This window comes from Balaenoptera musculus, chromosome 20 (assembly GCF_009873245.2).
Source record: "Balaenoptera musculus isolate JJ_BM4_2016_0621 chromosome 20, mBalMus1.pri.v3, whole genome shotgun sequence".
In the NCBI taxonomy this organism is placed as follows: Eukaryota; Metazoa; Chordata; class Mammalia; order Artiodactyla; family Balaenopteridae; genus Balaenoptera; species Balaenoptera musculus.
The window spans coordinates 57549385-57562211 of record NC_045804.1 but is presented as its reverse complement, the minus strand read 5'-3'; the positions used below and the strand labels follow the sequence as shown (position 1 = coordinate 57562211).

Genomic DNA, 12827 nt, shown 5'->3' with positions numbered 1-12827 from the left:
TAGCAAGGAAAATGGTATCACCACAGTTGGCTTAGACCGTGTCATTAAGATTCATTCCTGAGCTAAGAACAGTGTGACCTTCTATCAGCATCACGTTCCGTGGAGTTCATTAGCAAAGAAGAAGGGAATGGCTGATGGGCAGGTGATCCCCGGTGACTCTTATCCCTGTTTTATGGTGTTACTTTAAGCCCGAGGTAGTTATTTGGATCATGATTTTTGTTAAAGGAATAGCCTTTGTTTTTTAAAGAGGTTTCAGGTTTATAAAAAAAATGAGTGGAAAGTATGGAAAGTTCCCATATACCCCCTCCGCACCCCCCTCTGTTTCCCCCTTTATTAACAGCCTACACTGTGAGGTACATTTGTTACAACTGATAAGCCAATATAGATCCGGTTTTTTTTTTCATTTTTTTGATTGACGTATAGTTGATTTACAATGTTGTAGATACGTTATTATTAACTAGACCCCACAGTTTATATTGGAGTTCACCCTTTGGGTTGGTTATACATTCTGTGGCTTTGGACAAATGTATAATGACATGTATCCATCACTGGAGTGTCACCCGGAATAGATTCACTGCCTTAAAACTACCCTGTGATCCACCTAGTCTTCCCCCCACCTTTCTTCCTCCAAACCCCGGCAACCACTGATTGTTTCACTGTCTCCGTGGTTTTGCCTTCTCCAGAGTGTCGTATGGTTGGAATCATACAGGATGCGGCCTTTGCAGACTGGCTTCTTTCACTCCGAAATCTGCATTTAAGGTGCCTCCGGCTCATTTCTTTTTAGTGCTGAATAATATGGACGCCCCACAGTTTGTTCATCCGTTTACCTATTCACCATTTGGTTGCTTCCACGTTTAGGCAATTATGAATAAAGCTGCTGTAGACATGTCTGTGCCAGCTTTTGTGTGGACATAACTTTCCAGTGCATGTGGATAAATACCAAGGGGTGTGGTGGGTCATGTGGTGAGGATATGTTTACTTTTGTAAGAAACTGCCAAATTGTTTTCCCAAGCGGCTGTACCATTTTGCATCCTCATGAGCAATGAATGAGAGTTCCTGTTGCTCCACGTCTTTGCCAGCATTTGGTGTTGGTGTTTTTGATTTTCACCATTCTAATAGGTGTGTTGTGGTACGGATTATGATTTTTAAAAAAATCTTGGTATAACTGGAAATTTGAACTCTGATTAGCTATTTGATAAGAAATTACTGTCAATTTTTTCAGTTGGGATAATAGAATTGTTGGGGTTTTTTTTTCTAAAAGGAGTCCTTATCTTTAGAAACACAAACTGAAATATTTACCAGTGAAATAGGATATCTGGGATTGCTTCAAAATAATTGAGGATGGGGGAGAAGTGGATGATGGTACTTGAAACAAGATTGACCATGAATTGATAATTGGGTTGATAGGTACATAGAATATCATTATAATATTTCTTTCTACTTTTGCATATGTTTGAAGTTTTTCATAATAAATGTTTAAAATTAAAGTTCGAGGTCATGTTATTAAAAAACTGCACTTGTAGGTGTGTAGTAAAAATTTCAACCTGTCTTCTAGCACCACCTTCAGATTAAGCTCAGCCCTTAACGGTATTACGTATGTTCAATAATTGTACATGTACTGGAGTAATAATTATTTAAAGGATCTTCTTAGAAACTGAAGAACCTTTTGGTAATATAAGCAATTTTACCTAACATTGTTGAGAGAATATATGTGATTTTTTTTCAAAGTGAATTTTTTTTAATTACAAAAGCAAAAAGCAGTACACTGTGCACTACAGCAAAATAAAAAACATATGGAGAGGCAAAAAAAAAACAAACATAAAGGTCATAAAAATCTTACCCACTCCACTGAAAGAGAGCCACTCTTAATCAGAGCCTTGAGGTATAATTTTCCAAACCCTTTACGGCTTATCTGTGTGTTTGTATCCAGGTGTTTTATGTCTGTATACAAATATACAAAAATTACGAATTACGTCCTTAGTATATGTACCGTTCTGCTTTATAACAACATGTCTGACACATTGTTTAGGGACTGCATAGGACACCGTTGTATGGCTGTGTCATGATTTATCTAACTAGGCCCCTGTGTTGAACACTGAAGGTTTTTTCCCAGCTTTTTGCCGTTACAAACACAAGGGAAGCGATGGACAGTTGTGAAGAGCACAGACTCTGGAGTTAAATGGCGTGAGTACCGCGTGCAGAACAAAGTGGGCCCGCAGGCCTGGCGCGGCTCTCCTTAAGGGCTGGCGCTTGGCTGGCCTCTGGGAACTTGGATTTTGGGATGGTTTCCACCCCCCACGGATGAGGGGGTCACTGTGCTTAAACTCTCTGTGCAAACACTGTGGTTCATGCTGAACTCCTGCTTTCTTTCTGGGTGTCTGGACTCCTGTTGGGTGCTAGGCAGAGGGTGCCCGTGTGGCCAGCCCCCAGTTAAACCCTCGGCCCTGGGTTTTCTCTAGCGAGCGTTCTTCTTACGTAACAACACACCGGCGCTGTCACATCTTGTTGCTGGAGGAACGAAGCACACCCGCTCTGACACCCCTGGGAGAAGGTTCTTGGAAGCCTGCATCTGGTTGCTCTGGCCTTTGCCCCACGCGCCCTTTCCCCTTCTCGTAGCCTTTCACTGTGGTAATCAAAGCCAGGAGCGCAACTCCACGCCCTGCAGGTCCTCCTAGTGAATCGGCAAACCGGGTGCCCCGGGGGACCCCTGACACAGGTTCAAATCTTGGCTCTGCCACTTCACACCTGAGTAACTCAGGCAAGTTACTTACCCTCTTTGTCATTTCCTAATCGTTAATTTGGGTTAAAAAAATAGTTTTATCTTGTTGGATTTTTGTAAGGAATTAAATCAATTAAAATATGTAAAGTACTTAAAATAGTGCCTGGCAGGTGATTACTTTTCAATAAATGTTAAGAATTATTATCTTGGAAGCGAGATGTTTATGTGTATTTGTAATTATTATTATTTTTTAACAAATTCCTAGAAGAATTGCTGGGCTTAAGGATATACGCATTGTTTTTCTTTTTGTGTGTCCTGATCTTAAAAGTAAGATATGTTTACTGTTAAGGTATTAGAGATACTTGCTATAGAAAAAGCAATTCCTCTATGACTCTATTTTTCAGATATGGCTATTTGTAGTAACTTGCTACACACACGTCCAAATTTATTTCTGCATAGACTAATATGACCAGTATAATAGAGCATTTAAAAAATAGTGCCATGTACATACTATTTTACTGTATATGCCTGAATGTTAGGGGGTCCTTTTATTCAGTGAAGTTTCCTAAAAACCTTTTATTGTCTTCCATTTCAAATAGAGATGAAATAGAAAACACATAATTTTAATGTTTAATTTATCAACTTTAGGTATACCCTTACCTTTGAAATCACACATTATATAAATATAATCATTTAAAATTCCATTGTTGCTCTTTTTTAAAATTATTATTATTTATTTGGCTGTGTCGGGTCTTAGTTGTGGTGTGAGGGGCTTGGCTGCCCCGCGGCACGTGGGATCTTAGTTCCCTGACCAGGGATCGAACCTGCATCCCCTGCATCAGAAGGCAGATTCTTAATCACTGGACCACCAGGGAAGTCCCCTGTTGTTGCTCTTTTAAAACAAGCATCATAGGCGTCTTCGACGTCCTTAGAGCATTTTTGAGTTTATTTAGCACCGGTTCTGGTTCTGGAGCATGTCAGCTGTACCTCCACCTGTGGCTCCAGACAAACACTCTGATTCCACTGGAAATTTTATCCTATTCCCATAACACTGGACGGTCAGCGTTTGTTTGCCCAGTTCGTATTATTGCCACAACTTGACTTCTCGCTGTCCTGCTTTCAAAGTTCTCTTTAAAAGATTTGTTTTCAGTGATGGCTGATACTTAAAATTGTGAGGTCATGCCCTCAGGAATAATTACTAGGAGTGTGTTAAATTTCTCTACCTCCTTTTAAAATGGTTTTATCAGGTTACCGCCATCAGCATCTAAAACTGTCACTGATGGATTATCACTGTCACTGGTGGTCCAGTGGTTAGGACTCGCTGCTCTCACTGCAGAGGGCCTGGGTTCGATCCCTGGTGGGGGAACTAAGATCCCACAAGCTGCGTGGCCAAATAAATAAATAAATAAATAAATAAATAAATAAATAAAACTATCATTGATGAAGGTTATTTCAGGATGTGTCTTCCTTAAACAGTATTTAACATTGATTGGATAATGATGTTTTGGGGAAAAATTTTTTTTGGAGACAATTGGGGAAATTTTAATATGAACTGTGTACTGTGTAATATTTTGAAAAATATTATTTTTTGTAGGTGTGATCATGGTGTTGTAGGAGAGTTTAGGAGATCCTGCTGAGTATTTGGCGGTGAAGTGTTGTGATGTCATGTGGTTGGCAACATACTTTCAAATGAGTCAATGAGAAGGAAAATGGAGAGGGGTCGAGATAAAGGCCAAATGTGGTAAAATGTTTATGTGGTAAAATGTTTACAATTGGTAAATGTAGGTGATGGATATAGAAGGTGTTCATTGTAGTGTTCTGGGCACACTTTTCTGTGAATCTGAAAATGTTCACAGTGAAAAGTCGGACAATAAAAAAAGACTTTTTCCCCTTCAATATTATAAAACATTCATCCATGTTTATTTCTAGGACTTTTATATGTTCATATTTTACACTTAAATTTATACTGAATTGAACTTATTTTTGGCATAAAGAAGGAGATGTGGCTGTCAATTAATTTGAAGTGCTACTTTATGTTCAATTCTTTAATATTTTTATAAATTTATTTATTTATATATTTATTTTATTTATTTGGCTGCGTTGTGTCTTTGTTGCTGTGCGCCGGCTTTCTGTAGTTGCGGTGAGCGGGGGCTACTCTTCGTTGCGGTGTGCGGGCTTCTCATGGCGGTGGCTTCTCTTGTTGCGGAGCACCGGATGTAGGCACGAGGGCTTCAGTAGTTGTGGCACGCAGGCTCAGTAGTTGTGGCTCACGGGCTCTAGAGCGCAGGCTCAGTAGTTGTGGCGCACGGGCTTCGTTGCTCCGCGTCATGTGGGATCCTTCCCGACCAGGGCTCGAACCCGTGTCTCCTGTGTTGGCAGGCTGATTCTTAACCACTGCGCACCAGGGAAGTCTTGTTCAATTCTTTTAAATCTGTTTTTTGGGGAATTTCCATTCTGTTGTAACCACTCTGGTTTTCTGATGTAATTTTATGGCATGTGTTCATCTCTAATAAGGCAAATCTCTCCTCTTTTTCTTCCTCTTCCAGATTTTCTTAGACTTTCTGATGCCTTTATTCCTCCAGGTGAATCTTGGAGTAAATACATCAAGTTCATGATTAATTTGAATTTTGTTAAAATTATAGATTAATTATTTGGGCAGAGTTGATGTCTTTATAATATTTAGTCTTTTCATTTCAATAACATAGGATGTCTCTGGAGAGCAAAGAATCCTTCAGAAGTTCAAGTGACCATCCCAGAACTATTTTGTTTGTTTCAGTTAGCGTTGTATTACAGAGTAGGTAAATATGTTATTTACTTCAGTTTTATAAGATGTGGATGCAAACATGACTAAGACAGCATCACTGCCGCTCAGAGAGTTCACAGTCTTACAAAGAAGCATAGTTTAAATAATGTGGTTCTGTGGGAAAACACAAGCATTTACAAGGGACAGAAATACCATAAGGGAGTGAGTGAGTATTTGATTCTGGCTGGGATGGGCAGGCTCCCAGGGGAAGTGATGCCTGACCAAGAATTTAGAGGAAAGCATAGGCATTTGCCAGGTAGCCAGGCTACAGGGGGGGTATCAAGTCAGAGGGAATATAGCAGATATGAAAGCGTAGGGACCTGAGATAGTAGGGCATGTTCAGGGCACCACAACTGGCTTCATGTCGCTGGGAGATAAAGGGAGGGTGTACTTTTGAAAGATGAGGGTAGAGTAACGGGTGTCGGGGTGCAAGATGATACACCAAGAACTGGGGACTTTATGCTAAAGGTAGAAGGGAGCGGCGGGGAACTTTTAAGCAGAGGTGTGATAAGGTTGCATTTGCCTCCCTGATGGGTGGAATGGGGGAGGGGTTTGGGCAGCAGCAACACGGGAAGCATCGAGTGAGTTGGAAATTCGTGCTCGTTTATCCTTGTGTGAATTAACAGCCTGAATTAAACAAGTGCCAGCAAAGGTAAGAGAGAGGCAAGATTAGAACAATGTTAAGAAGATGAAATACACACAGGACTTGATTTAAATATTTTCGACTGTAAAAGAGAGTCATAGTTGTACAGGATGTATCTCGGGTTGGTATCTTGTCCAATTTTCATGATGAGATACATGTTAATTGCATAACAGTTTATGGGATTAAGAAGATGACTCATCAGTTTCAAAACTCTCCAGATAAGTATGTAACGGTTCTGTAAACTGAAGTGGTGTCACTGTGGCAGTGTTCACAAACTCAGCCTTTGTCGATTGATCCATACATATTTTGGGAAGTCAAACATCTTTTCTGGGCTTATTCTTCACCATTTATTTATTTATTTATTTATGGCTGTGTTGGGTCTTCGTTGCTGCGCACGGGCTTTCTCTAGTTGCGGCAAGTGGGGGCTACTCTTCGTTGCGGTGCGCAGGCCTCTCATTGCGGTGGCTTCTTGTTGCAGAGCATGGGCTCTAGGCACGTGCTTCAGTAGTTGTGGCTCACAGGCTCAGTAGTTGTGGCTCGCGGGCTCTAGAGCACAGGCTCAGTAGTTGTGGTGCACGGGCTTAGTTGTTCTGCGGCATGTGGGATCTTCCCAGACCAGGGCTCGAACTCGTGTCCCCTGCACTGGCAGGTGGATTCTTAACCACTGCACCACCAGGGAAGTCCATTCTTCACCTTTTAAAAAGGGGGGTTGAGCTTGATCTCATATGCATTTCTGCTCTGAAGTCATCCTATGCAATTTATTTTCCTTCATACATCCGCTTCTGTGTGCTCTGGGTTGTGCCAGGTTTTGTAGTTTATAGAACTATGACTCTTGTCTTTGACAAACTAGTTTTGTTGGAGAATAACTCACAGCGCTACTACTGAAAGGAAGTAACGTGTAAGAGCTGATGTGTTTACAGTACAGCCTATAAACTCACTCATGCATTCATTCCCTGTTCTCATGATGTTTGCACTCTACTGGAGAGACAATAAACCAGTTAACAAGTAAACATACAGTCGACTAAATGGTGGAAAGTGTCACAAAGGTCCACAAACCAGGGAAGTATATGTGTGGAGGGTCTGATTGACTATTTCACATGATGTGATAAGAGAAGCCCCTCTTAATCGAATGAATGAGAAGTGAGAGCCCCTCGGAAGTGAGAGTGAGTGAACCATATGGTCTGTGTAATGTAGGAACGTGGGGAAAAGCGTCCTGGGCAGAGGGAACAGCAAGTGCAAGGGCCCTTGGGTGGGAGTAACTTGGCTTATCTGGGAAGAGTGAGGAGGCTACTATAGCAAGACAGGTGTGAGGGGGGAGGCGAATCCAATGGTGGAGGGAGGGGAAGGGAATTCAGGGCCTTGAAGGCCATTGTTAGGGCTTGGCTTTTCCGCCGAGTGAGACAGAAAGCCATCAGAGCGTGTCAGTGGGGGTGTGATATGATTTGACCTGGGTTTTAGAAGCATCACTCTGTTATGTGACGATCAGGAGCAGAAGAAGGGAGAAGAAGGTTAGGAGGCGGCTGCAGTGATCCTGGTGGGAGGTGACTGTGGGCTGGACCAGGTGGTATCAGTGGAAGCGGTGAGAAGTGCTGAGGTGGTGGCATTTACCATATTTATCCTGATATCATCCGTTTATGGAGATGGAGGAGACTACGTGAGGCATCAATGGAAGAAAATCTAGAATTTGGTTTTGTTCCCATTAAACTGAAGATGCCTGTTAGGACAGCAAAGTGGAGGCGTCAAGAAGGTAGTTGGATCGATGAGTCTGGAGTTCAGAGAGCAGCATCAGGCTGAAGATATACAGGCGGGATCTAAAAGCCACAGCTTGGCTGTGATGGCCAAGTTAAAGGCAAAGAGTTAAGTTGGATGGAGGTGACTGGGCATTAGGGCACTGGGGGTCTAGAGGAGATGAGGAGAAACCAATGAAGGGGACAGAGAGGAGGACCGGGGAAGTGGCAGAAAACTAGGAGAGTGTGGTGTCCCTGAAACCAAGGGAATAAACTGTTGCTGAGAGTGACCAGCGGTGACCTAAGATGTTGAATGAGAGCTGAGAACTGGCCAGTGTTGAAGTGATGCATCACATGGAACCTGCCATCCTGCTCATAATTTTTTTTCCCCCACTACATACTTTTCACTGCAAGATTTAGTGAGTTCTAAGCGTTTTCACATAAGGCAGTCATTTATTTCTTTATTTATTTTTGGCTGCGTTGGGTCTTCGTTGCTGCACTCAGGCTTTCTCTAGTTGCGGCCAGCGGGGGCTACTCTTCGATGCGCTGCACCGGCTTCTCATTGCGATGGCTTCTGTTGTTGCGGAGCACGGGCTCTAGGTGCACAGGCTTCAGTAGTTGTGGCTCGCTGGTTCTAGAGCACAGGTTCAGTAGTTGTGGCGCACAGGCTTAGTTGCTCCGCAGCATGTGGGATATTCCCGGTCCAGGCCTCGAACCCGTGTCCACTGCATTGGCAGGCAGCTTCTTGACCACTGCGCCACGAGGGAAGTCCCCGATAAGGCAGTCATTTCTAAGGTAAGTTTGTCCTTGTGACTGGCATGCATATTTATTATTAGCGGCAGTATGCATCGTGGAGAATGTTGTTAAAGCGTCGTCTTCACCGCCTCCGCCTCAAAACTTGCTTATTCGTCTACTCATTCATCCAAGAACTAATTCCCAAAAAATACTTACGAAGCGCCCGTCCTATGGCAACCCAGGTTTTTCCCGAAGGTCTGATTTCTCACGCGCGGGACTGTGCCTTCCTTCCTCGTGACACCTGGCCTCAGCGTCCCCGCAGTGGGGTTTTTCCAGCCTGCAGGGTCCAGCCGCAGTTCTCAGCGTCCGCCCCTAGAGGCCGGAAGTCGGGCAGCGGGCGCGTCCCTCCCCCGCCTGGGAGGGAAGCTTTGGAAGATCCAGAGCGATATGCAGATGAGGTGGGCGGGCGGTATGTAAATGAGGTGGGCGGGCCTGTAGGGTGGGCAGCCCGAGTCGAGGTGGACGGCCTGCGTGGGGGGCGGTATGTAGATAAGGTGGGCGGGCGGTATGCAGATGAGCGGGCGCGGAGCGGCCGGCGGTCGCGGGGACTGGAGGCGCCGGCCCTTTCTTTGACTGGAGCGGACCCGCCGGACGTAGCCGCCTCGCCAGCCGGAGCCGGCGCGAGCTGCCGCGCGGTGGACACGCCGTCCGAGGCGGCCGGTCGGCCGCTGCCCGAGGCAGCAGAGCATGGGCAACCACGCGGGGCGACCCGAGGATCCCGAAGCAGGTCGGTGCGGCGGGCGGGGGTCGCGGCACCCCCTCTCGGCCGGGCGCCCTTCCCCCACCGCCCTGGGCCGGGGCCGCGCTGCCCGCGGGCGCCGAGGGGCGCGGACGGCGAAGTTCCCGGGCGTGAGTCCCGCCTCTGGAATGCGCGCCGGGGGTGGTGAACTCACCTGTGCCCGCGCCGCGACGGGGAAACGCCGCCGGCTCACCTGGCGCCCGGGCCCGCGGGGGGGGCGGGGCGGGGGCGGCCGAGGGGCCGGGGTCGTCCCCGTGGCCGCGTGGGCAGTTCGTGCGGACTTTGTGGGCACTGTCCGTGTGCGTGTCACACACTTTGCAGAGTCCTGTGGAAGGTGGCGGCCCATCAGCAGGTCTGTTAACTCATCCTCAGACCCGGGGCTGGATTGTGACTGTTTCTTACTCAAAATAGCCAGTGCTTATTCTGGGATACCGGCGCTTCTCCAGCTTATCAAATTTTTATTTGCTCAGAGATTGGGCGAGCTGGGTGGAAGGCAGCTGGCCTCTGGTTTTCATCTCCTGTTGGTCATCCTGACCTCCTGCGCAGAGTTAGATGCTGCTGACCGCGGGGTCGCGTTTACAAACAAGACAGAACATTTCTGAACTGCCACACACGCAAACGGGATTTCCTTTAGCCCCCAAAAGTGCATCTTGGCCGGTTGGGGAGAGATGGTCCAGCTGGGACTGGAGTCCTGGGCTGGCAGGTGACGGGTCTGTGTTTGTGGGACAGAGTCAGAACTCGAAACACTTTTTCCAGCGAGTGGTTTTTAAATTTGAATTTGAATGAGGAAATGGAAGCTCTGAGAGGTGCAGCGACTTGTCCAGGTGACTTAGCCCTCGAATTGGAGGCAGGGCCGTTAATTAAGACCTGGGTCTCTTAGCCTCGGGTCACTGCTCTTCACTCACCTTGGCAGGGAGGCCAGGCAGGGCCAGGCCGCATCCTTGAGGCTGGGTGGTGGTGGGTGCCTCGCTGGCAGCTGTGGGACATTGGACTGATATGACAACCAGGGTGGAAAACTTTGCCACACAGGGAGACAGACCGCGAAGAAAAACTCTGGAGATGGGGTTACTGCATTGATTACGTAGTGGTGACTTTCTAAACTACACAGCGCTTATCCAAACTTCTTTGGGCAAAATAGCCAACATTTGCAAATTAATGCAGATTTGCCTATGTCATAAACAACCCTGTGATAAGCTATTAGGTGAAGGATATGTAACATTTTAAAAACACCTCTCAGTAGTACACACTTGGCTCTGTGTATTATTTCTTTAGTGTCAAAACTGTGAAGAGACTGTGCCCTTTGTTAGAGTTTTTAAGAGTTATTCGGGTGCTTGTGTTCTGATTTCTAAGTGACCTTTTTAATTTGTATTTTATTTTATTTTTTAAATAAATTTATTTATTTATTTATTTATTTATTTTATTTTTGGCTGCGTTGGGTCTTCGTTACTGCACGCGGGCTTTCTCTGGTTGTGGCGAGCGGGGGCTACTCTTCGTTGCGGTGCGCGAGCTTGTCACTGCGGTGGCTTCTCTTGTGGAGCACGGGCTCTAGGCTCGCGGGCTTCAGTAGTTGCCCCACACAGGCTCAGTAGTTGCCCCACACAGGCTCAGTAGTTGTGGCTTGTGGGCTCTAGAGCGCAGGCTCAGTAGGTATGGCGCACGGGCTTAGTTGCTGTGCAGCATGTGGGATCTTCCCGGACCAGGGCTCGGACCCACGTCCCTTGCACTGGCAGGTGGACTCTTAACCACTGCGCCACCCGGGAAGTCCGACCTTGCTTTTTAAAGCGCTCTGATGGATAGGAGATGAGAAGGACACTTTATGCCAGTGAGTTATTTTATTGCATTTTTCAGAGTGCAAGTAATTTCAGAATGGGAACTCAGGCTGATTTGCCGCGAGTAAAGATACCCAATTAGAAAGTCTTAGTAAAGATTATAATGCTAGACTATTGTTGGCTGAAAGTGTGTGTATAACTTTAGGTGATCTCCATGCTGAGATGAAATGCTATAGAATGCGCCAATGAGATCCCGGAAATGAGAGTTTCGTTAAAGATTAACGAACCCTCAATCCCCTCTACCACCTCGCTCGCAGGGAAGCGGTGGGGCCTCCCACTGGCAGGTGTGGTGCATCGGGCTAGCACCAGAGCCAGTGCTCTGGCGGCTCATCGGAGCAGGGCCCAAGGGCGGGCGGTGGAAACAGGCAGACGAGGCAGAGCAACAAACGCCCGAGTATGATTTTCACACCCGTCTTCTGTCCTGTCAGTTTTGTCCTCTGAGGCGCAGACCCTTAAGCAGAATCAGGAACGAAGGAGGGTTATCAGAGGGGAGAGGGAAGGGGTGGGAAGCGGGACCGGGCCTGGAAAGCCTGTGGACCATGATGCAGACGCAGCACCTGGGAAAGGAAAAGGAGGGAGCAGCCGGTGTGGGCAGAGAACCGTGCAGGTCCCACCAAGTCCTGGCCCGCTGCCCGGAGCCCCCAGCAGACCGCCCAGGAGAGGAGCCCCCGCTCGGGCAGTGACGGCCAGTCCTTGGTCCTCTTGCTGGAGGCGGCCTGGGAGGAATGTGCCTTAGGCCCAGGAGCCAGGCTGAGTCCCAGCGGCACTGACAGCTGGAGCGTCAGCTAACCCCAGTCCTTGCAGCTGAACGCCAGGGTCTTTGTCGAATGGAGATCCAAGTGGCGCACCTCCTGGCTGACTCCCTCGGATCCCTGACCTCGGTTACTCGGACAGGGAGGGGCTATGAGAGGGTAAATGAGGTAAAAGCCCCATCTCCAACCCCTACCCCACCCCAGCCCCCTCTGCGGGCAGGCCTGAGGCCGAAGGCAGTTCTCAGCTGCTGCTGCTTTTCTAGCCTTGGAATTGGCTGCTGTGACAGCAAGAGTCTCTTTTGTGGGGTCTGCGATCCTCTGAGATGAGTCACTTTTGCTGTGGTGTTACAGTATGGACAGGAGAAATGAATCAAGCAGAAGGCATGAAAGTTTGCACGGATGAGGGCAGCTGGAATCAGAACGTGTTGACCACACCTCTTACTTCCTAAAAGGTCTCAGTTAACAGTCTTTCAGTTTCCAACCAGGTTGTTGGTGCCTGCAAGTCAGAGAGGGCTGCTGTGTATAGTCGAGCAGGTCGTGCACTGTTCAAAGGCACCTGGGAATAAAGAAATGAGTGGGCCCAGGTGGGGTTGTATCACTCCATCGGAAGGGGTGCCATTTTGCCATTTTATGTTCACACAAAGGTACCCAGTATGCTAAAGGAGGCGTTAGTTTCTACTTAGGGTTAGAAGCTTAGAAGGCTTTTCCCAGTCTCACAACTAGCTGATATCTGCTTACTCTTTGCTTTAAATTTGCATGTATGTGTTTAAACAGTGGCTACCGATGATAGGAAACAAAAGTAAAAGCTTCTACCCATACT

General features: G+C 46.8%; 1 protein-coding gene across 6 annotated transcripts in view; it reads left to right on the top strand.

The window, feature by feature from the left end:
* Positions 1-12827, top strand: part of SPECC1 (sperm antigen with calponin homology and coiled-coil domains 1) — a 256135-nt gene that overhangs the window by 110528 nt on the left and 132780 nt on the right. The window contains exon 1 of one of the 6 annotated variants that reach the window (XM_036836783.1): positions 9238-9414. The exons of the other annotated variants lie outside the window; for them this stretch is intronic. Within the exon in view, the coding sequence (XP_036692678.1) occupies positions 9375-9414 (40 nt within the window). The 5' untranslated portion in view covers positions 9238-9374. Of the gene's footprint in view, positions 1-9237; positions 9415-12827 lie in introns of those variants that run through there. 6 annotated transcript variants of the gene reach the window in all.